Source organism: Zootoca vivipara, chromosome 17, assembly GCF_963506605.1.
Source record: "Zootoca vivipara chromosome 17, rZooViv1.1, whole genome shotgun sequence".
NCBI classification, from domain to species: domain Eukaryota; kingdom Metazoa; phylum Chordata; class Lepidosauria; order Squamata; family Lacertidae; genus Zootoca; species Zootoca vivipara.
This window is the reverse complement of record NC_083292.1, coordinates 34,478,127-34,493,054: the sequence shown is the minus strand read 5'-3', so window position 1 is coordinate 34,493,054 and position 14,928 is coordinate 34,478,127. Positions and strand designations below refer to the sequence as shown.

At 47.7% G+C, this 14,928-nt stretch overlaps 1 protein-coding gene across 1 annotated transcript in view; it reads right to left on the bottom strand.

Annotated features, from left to right (window-relative positions):
• NUP210L (nucleoporin 210 like) overlaps positions 1 to 14,928 on the bottom strand; it is a 42,786-nt gene that overhangs the window by 18,968 nt on the left and 8,890 nt on the right. Inside the window, exons 11-22 of the mRNA XM_060269995.1 lie at positions 14,767 to 14,904; positions 13,238 to 13,393; positions 12,893 to 13,091; positions 12,229 to 12,374; positions 11,545 to 11,766; positions 11,022 to 11,195; positions 9,909 to 10,101; positions 7,974 to 8,062; positions 2,752 to 2,856; positions 2,417 to 2,518; positions 1,583 to 1,711; positions 700 to 827 (exon numbers count right to left, since the gene is read on the bottom strand). Of these exons, the coding sequence (XP_060125978.1) occupies positions 700 to 827; positions 1,583 to 1,711; positions 2,417 to 2,518; positions 2,752 to 2,856; positions 7,974 to 8,062; positions 9,909 to 10,101; positions 11,022 to 11,195; positions 11,545 to 11,766; positions 12,229 to 12,374; positions 12,893 to 13,091; positions 13,238 to 13,393; positions 14,767 to 14,904 (1,781 nt within the window). The remainder of the gene's footprint in view (positions 1 to 699; positions 828 to 1,582; positions 1,712 to 2,416; positions 2,519 to 2,751; positions 2,857 to 7,973; positions 8,063 to 9,908; positions 10,102 to 11,021; positions 11,196 to 11,544; positions 11,767 to 12,228; positions 12,375 to 12,892; positions 13,092 to 13,237; positions 13,394 to 14,766; positions 14,905 to 14,928) is intronic.

The following is a 14,928-nucleotide window of genomic DNA, read 5'->3' as shown; positions in this document are numbered from 1 at the left end:
ATTCAGCATGCCTAGATTACTTTGCTGGGGGGAAACGCGCGAATCGCCATTCGGAGGTACTGTGGAAGACTGACAACATGTACCCCTATCTGTAAATAGCACTGCTCTGAGCACTGTAAATACACAGCACCAATAAAAGGATAAAATGCAGAGCTGTGTGGAGTCGTTACTCTGAAGTAGCCCACCCAGGCCACTGTGACAGATGCTATCTTAGACCCCTGTTCCATCTAGTGCAGTATTTTCTACACTGGCCAGCAGCAGTTCTCAGGAGTTTCGGATGGAAGACATGCCTAGCCTGACTTCCTAAAAATCAAGTAAGATCCCACTTCTCACAGTTGTGAATAAAGAGCTGGATTAAAAAGGAACACTGGAATATGCCGCATAAGAAACCAGTTTGTCTCACTTACTATTGCCTACACTGACTTGCAGGGGCTCTCTAAGGTTTCAGGCAGGAGACGTTCCCAGCCCTGCCAGGAGATGCCATTGGGGATTTAACTTTAGAAAAAGGCAGACTGAGCTACAGCTCTTGCAGTTTTGACCACTATGCACTTTCAAACACTCCCCAAAGCCAATGGGTCGGTTTTGTGGATTTCAACTGTTTGGGTGGAGTGTGAGATCAGGGAAGGAGTACGCCTTGCAATCCCAAAGATGACCCCTTAAGAAGCAGAAGTCAAAGCATAGGAGACGCAGGGCACTTACGTCAATGCGACAATGGGGGAGGCTGCCTTCAGCTGGAGCCGCATGTAGGCAAAGTATTTACTCCGGAAGGGGTACCGGTGATGTCCCAGGACGCGCACGGAGACCAGCACGGATTTCCCAACCTCAATCTGGGGAAGAAGGCAGAGGGTTCCAGGGTGTCCTCAACTTGGGATGGCTTCAAGAGAGGATAAATTCACGGAGGAGAAGGCTGTCGAGGGTTACTAGCCATGATGGCGATGCTCTGCCTCCAATGGTTGGAGGCAGGGATGCTTCTGAATACCAGCTGCTGGAAACCGCAGGGGAGGGCTCTCGCGCTTGGATTCTGCCTGGGGGCTTCCTAGAGGAATCTGGTTGGTCGTTGTGAGATGGTCTGATCCAGCAGGGCCCTTCTTATCTTCTTCATGCAGCAGGCACATCGGAAGCTGCCTTAGTCCATGTCAGACCATTGGTCCATCTGACTGGCAGTAGCTCTCTAGGGGCTTCAGGCAGAGCTGCCACCTGGCCCTACCTGGAGATGCCACTGGGAATGGGACCAGGGGCCTTCTGCGTGCAAAGCCAATGCTCAACCACTGAGTCAGGGTTCTTCTCACACATACCGCGGTACCCCTCCATATTTTGTTGGGACTCCAGCGGAAAAGCAAGAGGACTAAGATGCGGAGTCAGACAAAGTGACATTCAGTGCGTGTGGCACAGGGACCGTGCTCCCCAAGACTACAAGGTTTCTACCCGTCCCACTGCCAGGTGATGTTATGTGTTTCTTTTGTAGCGGCCCTGTGAAAAGGGAAACCCCCCTCTCACAAATCTCTGCAAATCTAGGCGACACAGCCAGCGGCTGCTCGTGCCCCGGACACCCTTCCAGCCAGCTTATGCATACTCATCATACCTTATCCACAAGGTCCACTTCCAACTCGTACATATTGGAGATGCGAAGGTAGGCTGTAGCAGGTCCCAGGAAGGCCAGGCACAGGTCGTAGACCTCCAAGGTCAAAGAGCCAGGAAGGACAGGAACCACCTGGAAGGAAAGTGACAGGAGCAGTCACTCACAGGGTAACGGCAACATCACTTATCAGGCTGTATGAGATGGCAGGGCCCTGATCCTTTGGCTTTTGAAATAAATCTGGTTACTACAGGAACTCTGTAAGTAAGAAATTGTGCCAGAGCTTGTTTTTTTCTTTTTGCCTCCTCCCTCCGAGTCCCTTTTCCTTTTGTGTCGTGTCTCTTAGATCAGAAGCCTGAGGCTATCTTACCGCTGAGGCTTGCAAGTCCCCCTGAGAGTTATTTTTCGGCTGGAGAGCAGGGTTAATACTTTGTTTTACAAAACATATAGACTCTTTAAACCGAAAAGAAAAGAAAAGAAAGCTGTCTAAATGGATTACACAAAACAGTGTAAAGTATTTGTTGTTCAAAAGCAACAAGTGATACAATGGGTAAGATGTAAATACAAGTATACACAATGAAAGCAAATGCCTGGGTAGGCTTTCCTTTATAATATTTACAATTTTTGGTTTATTAAATCTGTATACCACCCTTCATCCATAGATGTCAGGGCAGTTCACAACGTAGTAAGAATAAAAATAATTAACAATAGCAATAATATGGAAGATGAACCTATATATTATCAAATTAAGAGAAAGGGAAGAATAGGTGGGCGGAGAGCCTGAAGCCCTAGCTTCCTCTCCTCATAAAGGCTCACAGAGCAACACACTCTGACACTCACCTGAATGGCGCTCTCTGTTTCCAGGTAAGTGAGGTTCACCATCTCCTGTGCGCTGCTGTTGACAAGGAAGTAACCGGACCCTTCCACCAGTGCAAACACTTCCTAGGCAAAAGCAGAAGGGGGGGGATATCCACACCAGGACCCCAAGACCACTCTTTCAATGTTGCCACACAGAGCACTGGCTTACCTGGGGCTGCTCTGTTTTACTCAAAGGTCAGAGTCGCCACCGTTGCCCCGTTTTGCCTCTGCCACCCCTGGAAAGTTTTCCAGGAGGAAGCCCTGGTCTGAGCAGGGTTCCTCACCACCTGACCCACACCTAGCTCCTTGGCCCCTACCTTGACGTCGGGATGGTTGTACACGGTGATGTTATCCGGGACCACAGTCACGTCCTCAACCAGCATGAGTTCCACAGTGGCAGAGGCAGGGGAGTTAGAGACCTCCTGCGTGCAGAAAGTAAAGGACAAGAAATGCTGCCTCAGGGTGTTTTCGCAGAAGGCAGGCCAACGCCAAGGAAACCTGGGCCCTTTTTTCTTTCCCTGCAGGAAACAGATCTGTGCACACCCAAGAAGAACCAAGGGAAAGCCCTGCTGGGCCAGACCCAAGGGCCTGTTGAGTAAAGCACGCTGCTCTCCCCATGGCCCAGCCAGATGTGGATGGGAAGCCCATGAGCAAGACGTAGCCCCCGGTCTTCAGAGGCCTCTGATACTAGAGGTAATACAGCCATACTGATTAGGAGCCATGGATACGTCTTATCCTCTGTGGATCTGTCTAAGCCCCTTCCAAAGCCGCTTTAAGATGACTGCCTCGCGGTGTCCCTTTTTGTCTCTCCTAAATATGTTTTGAGCAGCCACTGGGAGAGAGCGCAGTGAAGGTGCCTGCTTGATGTCAAGAGGCAGGGAGTTCGAAAGTTTGGGGGCTGATACACTAAAAGATCGATTTCTTACAAATGTGGGGCAGGTATTACAAGTATTTATGAAATCTAGCAGCAGGAGATTTCATGGATCAATGCCTTGTCGTGGCGAAGGGGCTTGAATAACTCGGAGAAGCTATGAGCTATGCCATGCAGGGCCACCCAAGATGGACAGGTCATAGTGGAGAGTTTTGACTAAACGTGATCCACCTGGAGAAGGAACTGGCAAGCCACTCCAGTATCCCTGCCAAGAAAACTCCATGGACAAAGACAACAGGCATATAAAAGTTATGACGCTGGAAGATGAGCCCCTCAGGTCGGAAGGCGTCCAACATGCTACTGAGGAAGAGCGGAGGACAAGTACAAGTAGATTCAGAGCTGATGAAGCGGCTGGGCCAAAGCCGAAAGGATGCTCAGTTGCGGATATGCCTGGAAGCGAAAGGAAAGTCCGATGCTGTAAAGAAAAATATTGCATAGGAACCTGGAATGTAAGAACCATGAGTGGAGGTAAGCTGGATGTGGTCAAAAATGAGATGACAAGAATAAATATCGACATCCTGGGCATCAGTGAACTAAAATGGAAGGGAATGGGCGAATTCAGTTCGGGTGACTATCATATCTACTACTGTGGGCAAGAATCCTGTAGCAGAAATGGAGTGGCCCTCATAGTCAACAAAAGAGTGGCAAAAGCTGTAATGGGATGCAATCTCAAAAATGACAGAATGATCTCGATACGAATCCAAGGCAGACCTTTTAACATCACAGTAATCCAAGTTTATGCACCAACTACCGGTGCTGAAGAAAGTGAAATTGACCAATTCTATGAAGACCTACAACAACTTCTAGAAATGACACCAAAGAAGGATGTTCTTCTCATTACAGGGGATTGGAATGCTAAAGTAGGGAATCAAGAGATAAAAGGAACAACTGGCAAGTTTGGCCTTGGAGTTCAAAATGAAGCAGGGCAAAGGCTAATAGAGTTCTGTCAAGAGAACAAGCTGGTCATCACAAACACTCTCTTCCAACAACACAAGAGATGACTCTACACATGGATATCACCAAATGGGCAGCATCGAAATCAGATTGATTATATTCTCTGCAGCCAAAGATGGAGAAGCTCTATACAGTCAGCAAAAACAAGACCTGGAGCTGACTGTAACTCAGATCATCAGCTTCTTATAGCAAAATTCCAGCTTAAACTGAAGAAAGTAGGAAAAAGCACTGGGCCAGTAAGATACAATCTGAATCAAATCCCTTATGAATACACAGTGGAAGTGAGGAACAGGTTTAAGGATTTAGATTTGGTGGACAGAGTGCCTGAAGAACTATGGATGGAGGCTCGTAACATTATACAGGAGGCAGCAACGAAAACCATCCCAAGGAAAAGGAAATGCAAGAAAGCAAAATGGCTATCCAACGAGGCCTTACAAATAGCGGAGGAGAGGAGGCAAGCAAAATGCAAGGGAGATAGGGAAAGATACAGGAAACTGAATGCAGATTTCCAAAAAACAGCAAGGAGAGACAAGAGGGTCTTCTTAAATGAGCAATGCAAAGAAATAGAGGAAAACAATAGAATGGGGAAAACCAGAGATCTGTTCAAGAAAATTGGAGATATGAAAGGAACATTTCGTACAAAGATTACCATAATCAAGGACAAAAGTGGTAAGGACCTAACAGAAGCAGAAGACATCAAGAAGAGGTGGCAGGAATACACAGAGGAATTATACCAGAAAGATATGGAGGTCTCGTACACCCCAGGTAGTGTGGTTGCTGACCTTGAGCCAGACATCTTGGAGAGTGAAGTCAAATGGGCCTTAGAAAGCACTGCTAATAACAAGGCCAGTGGAAGTGATGATATTCCAGCTGAACTATTTAAAATTTTAAAAGATGATGCTGTTAAGGTGCTACACCCAATATGCCAGCAAGTTTGGAAAACTCAGCAATGGCCAGAGGATTGGAGAAGATCAGTCTACATCCCAATTCCAAAGAAGGGCAGTGCCAAAGAATGCTCCAACTACCGCACAATTGCGCTCATTTCACACGCTAGCAAGGTTATGCTTAAAATTCTACAAGGCAGGCTTAGGCAGTATGTGGACCGAGAACTCCCAGAAGTGCAAGCTGGATTTCGAAAGGGCAGAGGAACCAGAGACCAAATAGCAAACATGCGCTGGATTATGGAGAAAGCTAGAGAGTTCCAGAAAAACGTCTACTTCTGCTTCATTGACTATGCAAAAGCCTTTGACTGTGTCGACCACAGCAAACTATGGCAAGTTCTTAAAGAAATGGGAGTGCCTGATCACCTCATCTGTCTCCTGAGAAATCTCTATGTGGGACAAGAAGCTACAGTTAGAACTGGATATGGAACAACTGATTGGTTCAAAATTGGGAAAGGAGTACGACAAGGTTGTATATTGTCTCCCTGCTTATTTAACTTATATGCAGAATTCATCATGCGAAAGGCTGGACTAGATGAATCCCAAGCCGGAATTAAGATTGCCGGAAGAAATATCAACAACCTCAGATATGCAGATGACACAACCTTGATGGCAGAAAGCGAGGAGGAATTAAAGAACCTTTTAATGAGGGTGAAAGAGGAGAGCGCAAAATATGGTCTGAAGCTCAACATCAAAAAAACCAAGATCATGGCCACTGGTTCCATCACCTCCTGGCAAATAGAAGGGGAAGAAATGGAGGCAGTGAGAGATTTTACTTTCTTGGGCTCCTTGATCACTGCAGATGGTGACAGCAGTCACGAAATTAAAAGACGCCTGCTTCTTGGGAGAAAAGCAATGACAAACCTAGACAGCATCTTAAAAAGCAGAGACATCACTTTGCCGACAAAGGTCCGTATAGTTAAAGCTATGGTTTTCCCAGTAGTGATGTATGGAAGTGAGAGCTGGACCATAAAGAAGGCTGATCGTCGAAGAATTGATGCTTTTGAATTATGGTGCTGGAGGAGACTCTTGAGAGTCCCATGGACTGCTAGAAGGTCAAACCTATCCATTCTTAAAGAAATCAGCCCTGAGTGCTCCCTGGAAGGACAGATCGTGAAGCTGAGGCTCCAATACTTTGGCCACCTCATGAGAAGAGAAGAATCCTTGGAAAAGACCCTGATGTTGGGAAAGATGGAGGGCACTAGGAGAAGGGGACGACAGAGGACGAGATGGTTGGACAGTGTTCTCGAAGCTACGAACATGAGTTTGACCAAACTGCGGGAGGCAGTGCAAGACAGGAGTGCCTGGCGTGCTATGGTCCATGGGGTCACGAAGAGTCGGACACGACTAAACGACTAAACAACAACAACAGCAGCAGGAAATTAACTGCATGTGATACTGGATGAGTTCTGGTGCCTACTTCCCCTACACATACTTGCAGCCCAAGGGGACTCAGATGGGGCAGTTAATCTGGTATGTTAGGTATCCCTTCTCATGGCACCAAAGCTGACATGATAGAGAGCCCAGCTGCATCTTTAGTTTTCTCCCTTTTCCATTGCAAAATGACTTGAGAAGCTTAGGCAGTAAGGTGTTCTCTCCTTTCTCAGGGAAACTGGGGTTTTGGGGGGGGCAGGATGGTTCTGATGAGACAATCATATTGCGAGATGTGGGAGAGGGCAATTGTTTCTTCTCTGGTCTTGACTGGGGCGTTGGCACTATATGGGCCCTGATCCCCTACTTCCATGGTTTTTGCTGTTTTCAAGACCAGGCCAGGCCATCTGCAATTTTTTTCTATAAGCTGCCTTGAGTTCCTATCAGGGAAAACGGCAGGGAACAACAACAACAACAACAACAACAACAACAACAACAACAACAACAACAACAACAATAATACATGGCACCTGTTTGCAAATTAGAGCAGTTAAGTGCGAACCTAGCAGTTCAAAAGCATGCCAGTGCAAGCAGATAAACAGGTACCGCTCTGGTGGGAAAGTAAATGGCGTTTCCGTGCGCTGCTCTGGTTTCGCCAGAAGCGGCTTAGTCATGCTGGCCACATGACCTGAAAAAACTGTCTGTGGACAAATGTTGGCTCCCTCGGCCAATAAAGCGAGATGAGTGCCACAACCCCAGAGTCGTCTGCGACTGGACTTAACTGTCAGGAGTCCTTTACTTTTACCTTTTTAAGTGGGCATATATGGGGAAAGGTGAACCCACAGGTAAATTGTTAAGGGCTTTGTATACTACAGTGGAGCCTCGGTTGTCAAACACCTCCACTGTATTGTATTACGCTGAAAACCCATTACGCTGAAAATCAAAAGATTTTCGGAAGCCGAACGTGCTAGGCAGCTTCCGTTTTGAGTTTCCCTGTTGTATTGCGGCTTCCGCTTTCAGTTTTCGAATGTTTCGGAAGTCAAACGGTCTTCTGGAACAGATTACATTAAAAAACCAAGGTTCCACTGTAACAGTAACACCCTGAACTTGGCCTGGTAGGAAACAGGCAGCCAGTGCAGTTCTTACATACATCTACCATGCTTACAGAATTGTAGAGTTGGAAGGGACCCTGAGGGTTACCTAGTTCAACCCCCCTACAGTGCAGGAATCTCTGCTAAAGCATCCAGGACAGATGGTCACCCAAACTCTGCTTAAAAGCCTCCAAGGAAGGACCTCAGCGCAACAACACCCTCTCCATGGAGCAATCTTCCCCTCTACTCACTCTTGGGCTCCCTCTCTCAGAATATTTCACAAAGTTGACAGAGATCAACACCGTCCCTTTGATCTGCCGCACCTCAAGGAGCTGGTGTCCTGGGACCAAAACAGATGCAGACACAGCATTGGGAGGGAGGGAGAGAAAAGGAAGCAGAAATTGAAACAAATGTATTTTAAAAATTGCCATTCTTACATAGGAAGGGAGGTATGAGGGAGACTGCATTCTTGCATGTGAGATACAGCAAGTTGTTTTTTTTCAAAAAAAAATAAAATTACAGGGATGAGCAAAAGGGGACTCGCCAGGTGGGGCAGAGCCACAACACTAACATCCTGGCAGGTGGGACGCTGTTGCTTACTGTGAGGAAGAGGAGCGAGGCGGCAGGGAGGCTAGCGTGGTGCAAACACACCCATGGAGCCAATCCAGCACACCTGCCTAGGTGTTTGCACCATGCCAACTTCCCCGCTTCATCCTAGTAAGCTGCAGCAGGATAGATGCTTCTGCAGCTGAGATAGTGCTACTGTGTATTGTAGTGGTTAGAGTGCTGGATTAGGACATGAAAGTCCAGGGTTCAAATCCCCACTTGGCCATGAAGCTCACTGGGTGACCAGACACTGCCCCTCAGCCAAACACCGCCCCACAGAGTTGTTTGTTTTGGGGAGTAACCACTAATTCATGTTGAGTACCGGCACCCTTTTTCCTAGAAGAAAAGCACTTGGGAGAACCATGCAAAGCCACCTTGAGCTCCTCGAAGAAAAAAGTGGGACCTAAGTGTAATAAACAAAATAATTAATAACCCATTTAAAGATGTAAAGAAAGCCCTGCTGGCTCAGGCCAATGGCTCATCTAGTCTATTGTATCCTGTTCTCACAGCAGCCAACCAGATGTCCCAGTGGGAAACCCGCAAGCAGGGTGTGAGAATAACAGAAACTCTCCTTTCCCATGGTTTCCAAATTGTGCAGTAGAAGCAGGACTGAGAGAATAAAAAAGCACTGGTGGTGGCAGTTCTAGCTAGTAGGCAGGCTGAGACCCTACCTGCCTGCAGACTGTGGTGCATGCTCTAGTTATCTCCTGCTTGGACTACTGCAATGCACTCTATGTGGGGCTACCCTTGAAGGTGACCCGGAAACTACAACTAATCCAGAATGCGGAAGCTAGACTGGTGACTGGGAGCGACCGCTGAGGCCACATAACACCGGTCTTGAAAGACCTACATTGGCTCCCAGTACGTTTCCGAGCACAATTCAAAGTGTTGGTGCTGACCTTTAAAGCCCTAAATGGCCTCGGTCCAGTATACCTGAAGGAGCGCCCATCGTCCTGCCTTGACACTGAGGTCCAGCTCCGAGGGCCTTCTGGCGGATCCCTTGTTGCGAGAATCCAAGTTACAGGGAACCAGGCAGAGGGCCTTCTCGGTAGTGGCGCCCGCCCCGTGGAACGCCCTCCCACCAGAGGTCAAAGAGAAAAACTACTACCAGATTTTTAGAAGACATCTGAAGGCAGCCCTGTTTAGGGAGGCTTTTAATGTTTAATAGATCATTGTGTTTTATTTTTCTGTTGGAAGCCGCCCAGAGTGGCTGGGGAAACCCAGCCAGTTGGGTGGGGTATAAATAATACATTATTATTATTATTATTATTATTATTATTATTATTATTATTAGCTACAGGGGCTTGGAGAGTCTCTTCATTCAAGGGCATAAGAAGAGCCTGCTGGATCAAATCAATGGCCCCTCCAATCCAGCATCCTGCTCTCACAGTGGCCAACCAGATGCCCAATGAGAAACCCGAAAGCAGGACTTTGAGCACAACACCACCTTCCACATATGCAATTCCCAGCAACAGGTATTATATCGGAGGCATATTACTGCCTCTGGGAGTGGAGGGAGAAGATGGCATCCTGATTAGTAGCCGCTGGTATCTCTGCTGAAGCGCAGCGCTGAGTCGTACCATGGAGCCTGGTCTGTCCAGTCCCATCATCCTTCGGTACCATCTGCATGGACCTCGGTAGAGTGAAGTAAGCAAGGCTTTGATTGGCCGATATCCATTCCAGGATTAGGGAGGTGAAGTTATCAAACTTCCGCCGGTGCTGGTCGAACAGAGCTAGCTCCAAAACGGTGTTCCTCAAACTGGACACGGGGACCTGCAAGGCATCCCAAAAGACACCGGAGGCAGCCTGCATTTAACAGCGTGCGAGATGAACCTGGGAAAGGACCGCACCTTTGTGATCTACGGAGCCAAAGCACAGAAGCTCTGCAAAGCAAGGGCAGCAGAACTCGAAAGGTAACTATGATGACACCTTGGAAGATAGTTTACCTATCTTCCATATTTAACTAATCAATCAGTTAGACTGATTCTGATTTAAAAGATTTGGTCTACTAAAGAAAGATAAAACCCTGATAACAATGGCTGGCAGCAAATATAATAATAATAATAATAATAATAATAATAATAATAATAATAATATGTCGCCCATCTGACTGGGTCGCCCCAGCCACTCTGAGCGGCTCCCAACAAAATATTAATATACAGTCGTACCTTGGTTCTCAAACAGAAACCGTTCCGGAAGTCCATTTGACTTCCGAAAACGGTCAAAACCCAAGGCACAGCTCCCAATTGGCTGCAGGAGCTTCCTGCACTCAATCAGAAGCTGCGGAAGCCGTGTCAGACGTCCGGCTTCCAAAAAACATTTGCAAACCGGAACACTCACTTCTGGGTTTGTGGCATCCAGGAGCCAAAACATTCGAGTCGCAAGGTGTTCAAGATTCAAGGTACAACTGTATTTAAAAGATATATATTAAAATCCAGTGCTTATCTTCTAGGAAAAGTGGTGCTGGTACTGCGTACCCTTGACTACTCCCAGAAAAAGCACTGTTTAAATTCTACCTATCTATCTATCTCTATCTATTTTCCCTACAAGGACTTTCCTTGCAGTTATACAAACTTTCTGAGCCCAATTTCTGGCTAAAAAACAAACAGTCCAACATCTTCCCAAGATTCCCAAACAAACGGAGCGCATTGAGGCGCTTCAGTGGCGCTTCGAGCATTTCCCGGAACACTTACCAGCTGCTTGTGGTGCTGAGGCAAAGGGCAAGGTGGAGTGCCAGCTGCCAGCTTATACACAGGTGTCACGGCCATGCTGGCAGGGTGGGCACAAATGAACCTCACCTGCACCATCTCCACAGCGGGACTGGGGTTTAGCACGCCCGGATGATTGCCCACCTGGAACGTAAACACCTTTGGGGAAGCAGCAAAGGAAGAGTGGTTGTCAGCCATCAGGCCTTGCAAATGTAGCCAAGCATAAAGTTTAGATGTAACCAGAGCCTTTGGTCAGTTTAAAGCGTTAGACTAAGAAAGCCAAACGCTGAAATCTCCAAACTACTGAATCTGGAACAGGGGCATCACTGTGGACGGTGCATACAGCTAGAAGGGAGGATAAGCCAAGCACAGCTGCAGCTATCATAGCGCCGTTTTCTGTAAGATGCGCTATGGAGGCTGTGCCTCTCCTTATTGGCCACTACATTTCTTAGGCATGTTAATGTCTTGCCGGGGGGGGGGGGAGAGTACGCACACACCTTCCTCCTACCTGTTCCCCCAGCTCCAGGCATGTGGTCCGATAAATGTACTGGTTTTGCTTCCTCTTGGCTGGCAAACGAACCTCCATCACGTGGACTTTGTCCTTATGCTCCACTTTCAGCTCCAAGAAGAAGCGGGACGGCTCCAACACCCATGGGCTGGGCCCTCCCTCGAACACCATTTCCTTCACGGAATGCCAGGTCACCAAAGCCACCTCCACAGGGTTCACAGCCTAGTCATTATATAAAGGAGTAAATACTCCCCTGGCCTGCAAAGAATTGAGCCAAGGACACCCACCCACCCCGGTTCCCCACCTGTAGTTCTTCCAATAGGGAGGCCTGTGCTTTCTAACCACCATTCACATCCCTAGTTGCTGGGAAGCTAGTAAGATGAGAGATCACGTTGCAGACAAAGAACATCAAAACGAAGGACTCTGTTTTATACTGAACTAGACCATTTAGCTCAGCACTGTCTACACACTGGCTGGCAGTGGCTCTGCGGGGTGTCAGGCAGGGGGGACCTGGAGATGCTGCTGCTGGGGATCGTAATCTAGGACCCTCTGCAAGCAAAGCAAATGCTCACCCCCTTAGCTGTGGCCCTTCCCTCAGTGCAAAAGGAATTAAAGAGAGAGAACAGAAATAAACTGTAGCACCACCCTCCGCCCACTACTACCATAGAGTTGGCGCCTCCTCACCGTGAGCGGTTCATAAGCAGCAAAGGTGGCACTCGTGTCAAAATACTCCTCGTAGATGGTGGCACTGGCTGTCACCAGTGTATGGCCGAGAGACTTGGCTGCTAGATGGATGGTGGAGCAGAACTGTGGGCCAGCTTTCTGCTTACCTATCAAACAGGAGCACAACTATTCTTTCTATAAGCACAGGAAGAGGGGTTGATCTCCAGAACTGGAATGAAGGGGCAATAGCTCAGCAACCCGCCCAGATGGCAGTCACAGCGCCCCGTGATTGTCGAGTACAGTGGAGAGCACAATGGGGCATTGGTCGAGAGCGGGTGTCCTTCTAAAGCCCATGCAAACAGCCGTCCCCTGAATCTGCTCCTTAGTCCACCCACAGAAAACACTGGGCTATGTGTGAGGGGGAGGGTGTGCTATTTTTCATTTATTATTACTACTTTCTTTTTCTTTTGAAATTTTGCGCCCTTAAGAATTTTGCGCCCAGGGCAACTGCCCCTGTGGCTCCACCCACACGATGGCACTGGCTCCCAGGATTCTTTGGGGGAAGCCATGGCTGTCTAAAGTGGTGCACTACTGCTTCAAATGCCTAGTGAAGATGAGGCCTAAAACAGGAGGGCAGGAGAGGACATTTATGTTAGGGAGCAAGTGAAGAGAACTGCCCTCTTACCCGTTTCATCCAGGGAAAACACTCCTTGCTTATCCATGCCGACATCCAGGGGTAAGAGTGAGCAGTCCGTGAAAGCGATGGTCTCCCCCGTCTCTTTCTCAATGTGGTACATCCTGAGTGGGACTTCCAAGGTCTGTCCAATCTCAGTGTCTGCATGGAATGGCAAGATCTCCATCTTTGAGAGCTTTAGCACATACACCTGAGTGGGGGCAGGGGGTAAAAAGTCAGCTCTCTAGGGATTCAGAACACCCCAAGGCCTCTCTTCAGACTGAGTTTTAAGCCTGTAGGCTGGGGTTTTGACCCAGCAAGCAATTCAACTTGCGCCAATGCTGCAGAAAGACTTGCCTGTATTTCCCCAAAGTGGAAAGGGTTCTGCACATCTCTGGCCTGCACGGCGGTTTGGCCCTCAACCAGCCCTGCTGTAACCACCCCTTTCACCGTGACGGTGGCCACTGTCTGATTGGAAGAGTTCCATGTGAAGTTGCCACTGCCTCCCTCCACCTGTGAATTGTTTGGAGAGCAGAAGCAAGGGTGGGGGTGGGGAATACAAAATGCACAGTTAAGCCTGCACCCCCAGAAGAGAGTAAGATGATGATGTTATCCACCTGGGTGTTGGAGAGAACATATGTCACTCGATCAGAAACAGTGGTCTCTGTTGGTGAAAATACAAGCATGGACGCACGTGGCCAATGGAAGGGGACTGCAGGAATAGAAAACTCAATGTAGCAGTGGCCTGAACTAGTGAGGAGGCCCAACCTCAGGTCCCTTCTGCTAGGGAGGTCAGATGGTCATCTATGTTTTCTACAGTAGGTCTTCCTCAGCAGGATGTCAGGGTGTCTTTTTCACCAGCCTCCTCTTGTAGACAGAGAGACTAACACTTTTATTCCATTTGGTATTAGTAGAGATTCTCATTGGTTCCTTCCATGTGTCCTGTTTAATTTTTAAATTTTTGGTAGAATATTTTATAATAAAAGGACATTGATGAAAAGGACCTCTCCAAACTAAGCGAATGGGTGGTAAAGTGGCAAATGCAATTCAGTGTAAGTAAACAAGTGTAAAGTGATGCATGTTGGGGCAAAAATACGTTAATTTCACATATACGCTCATGGGTATGAACTGGAAGTGAGCGACCAGGAACAAGAGCTTGGGGTTGTAACGGATAGCTCAATGAAGACGTCGACCCTGTGTGCGGCTGCCTTGAAACGGGCAAATTCCATGCTATGGATCATTAAGAAAAGAATTGAAAGGAAAAACTCCCTGGGTGGGATCTCCCGGGGGGGGGGGGGAACTGGGGGAAGATGGGGAAGCTCCCAGGTGCGAGCTGGGAAGGTTCACTCTCCTTTGTGCGAAATAAAGGTTAAGAAATAATTTTGATAGAGAGCTCTCCTTATGTTCTTTAAAAAATCCTGTAGTGTACTCAGTCACATATAAGAAGGAAAACTGAGCAGCGACACTGTCAGATAACCAAATCATTAAGTGCATCAACAAGGCTTTAAACTATCCATGACACAGCCTCTCCGTAAGTAAGCGTGAGTGGCTGGAAATCTGACAGTGACTTCACTTCTGTTTACGCAGCTGATATAAGGGAACCAGACGTTGTCAAAATGATCATGTTTCATTTGGCTCTTAACAACCCTTCTGTGTTGTGTTAGATGCTCAGGAGGAGAGCGAAGGGAAGCTCTGTTGTCATACACAACCCATTGCTTCAGGGTTTTGTCGCTGGAAGCTCCAAAGGCAAAAGTAGGTCAAAATGGTGGAGGGAATGGGTACCATCTTTCCTATGGCAGATGGATGCAAACATTTGTACCGCACTGATAAATGAATAAAGGGCATTCTAGGGGATTTATCTCCCCAGGTCTTGGTCGAAACTTCACCTGAACTTTGTACCGGTACAAGATGTCCAGTGGGTGGTGTGGGAATGCCAAGAAGGAGGGCGTCAGCATAATGGGAAGGTAAATCTTCACTTCCTGCTTGTGGCTGATGGGCGGCTTTAATAAATCTTCTGAACCACTCTGAAGGAAAGGGAGGAATGGTTG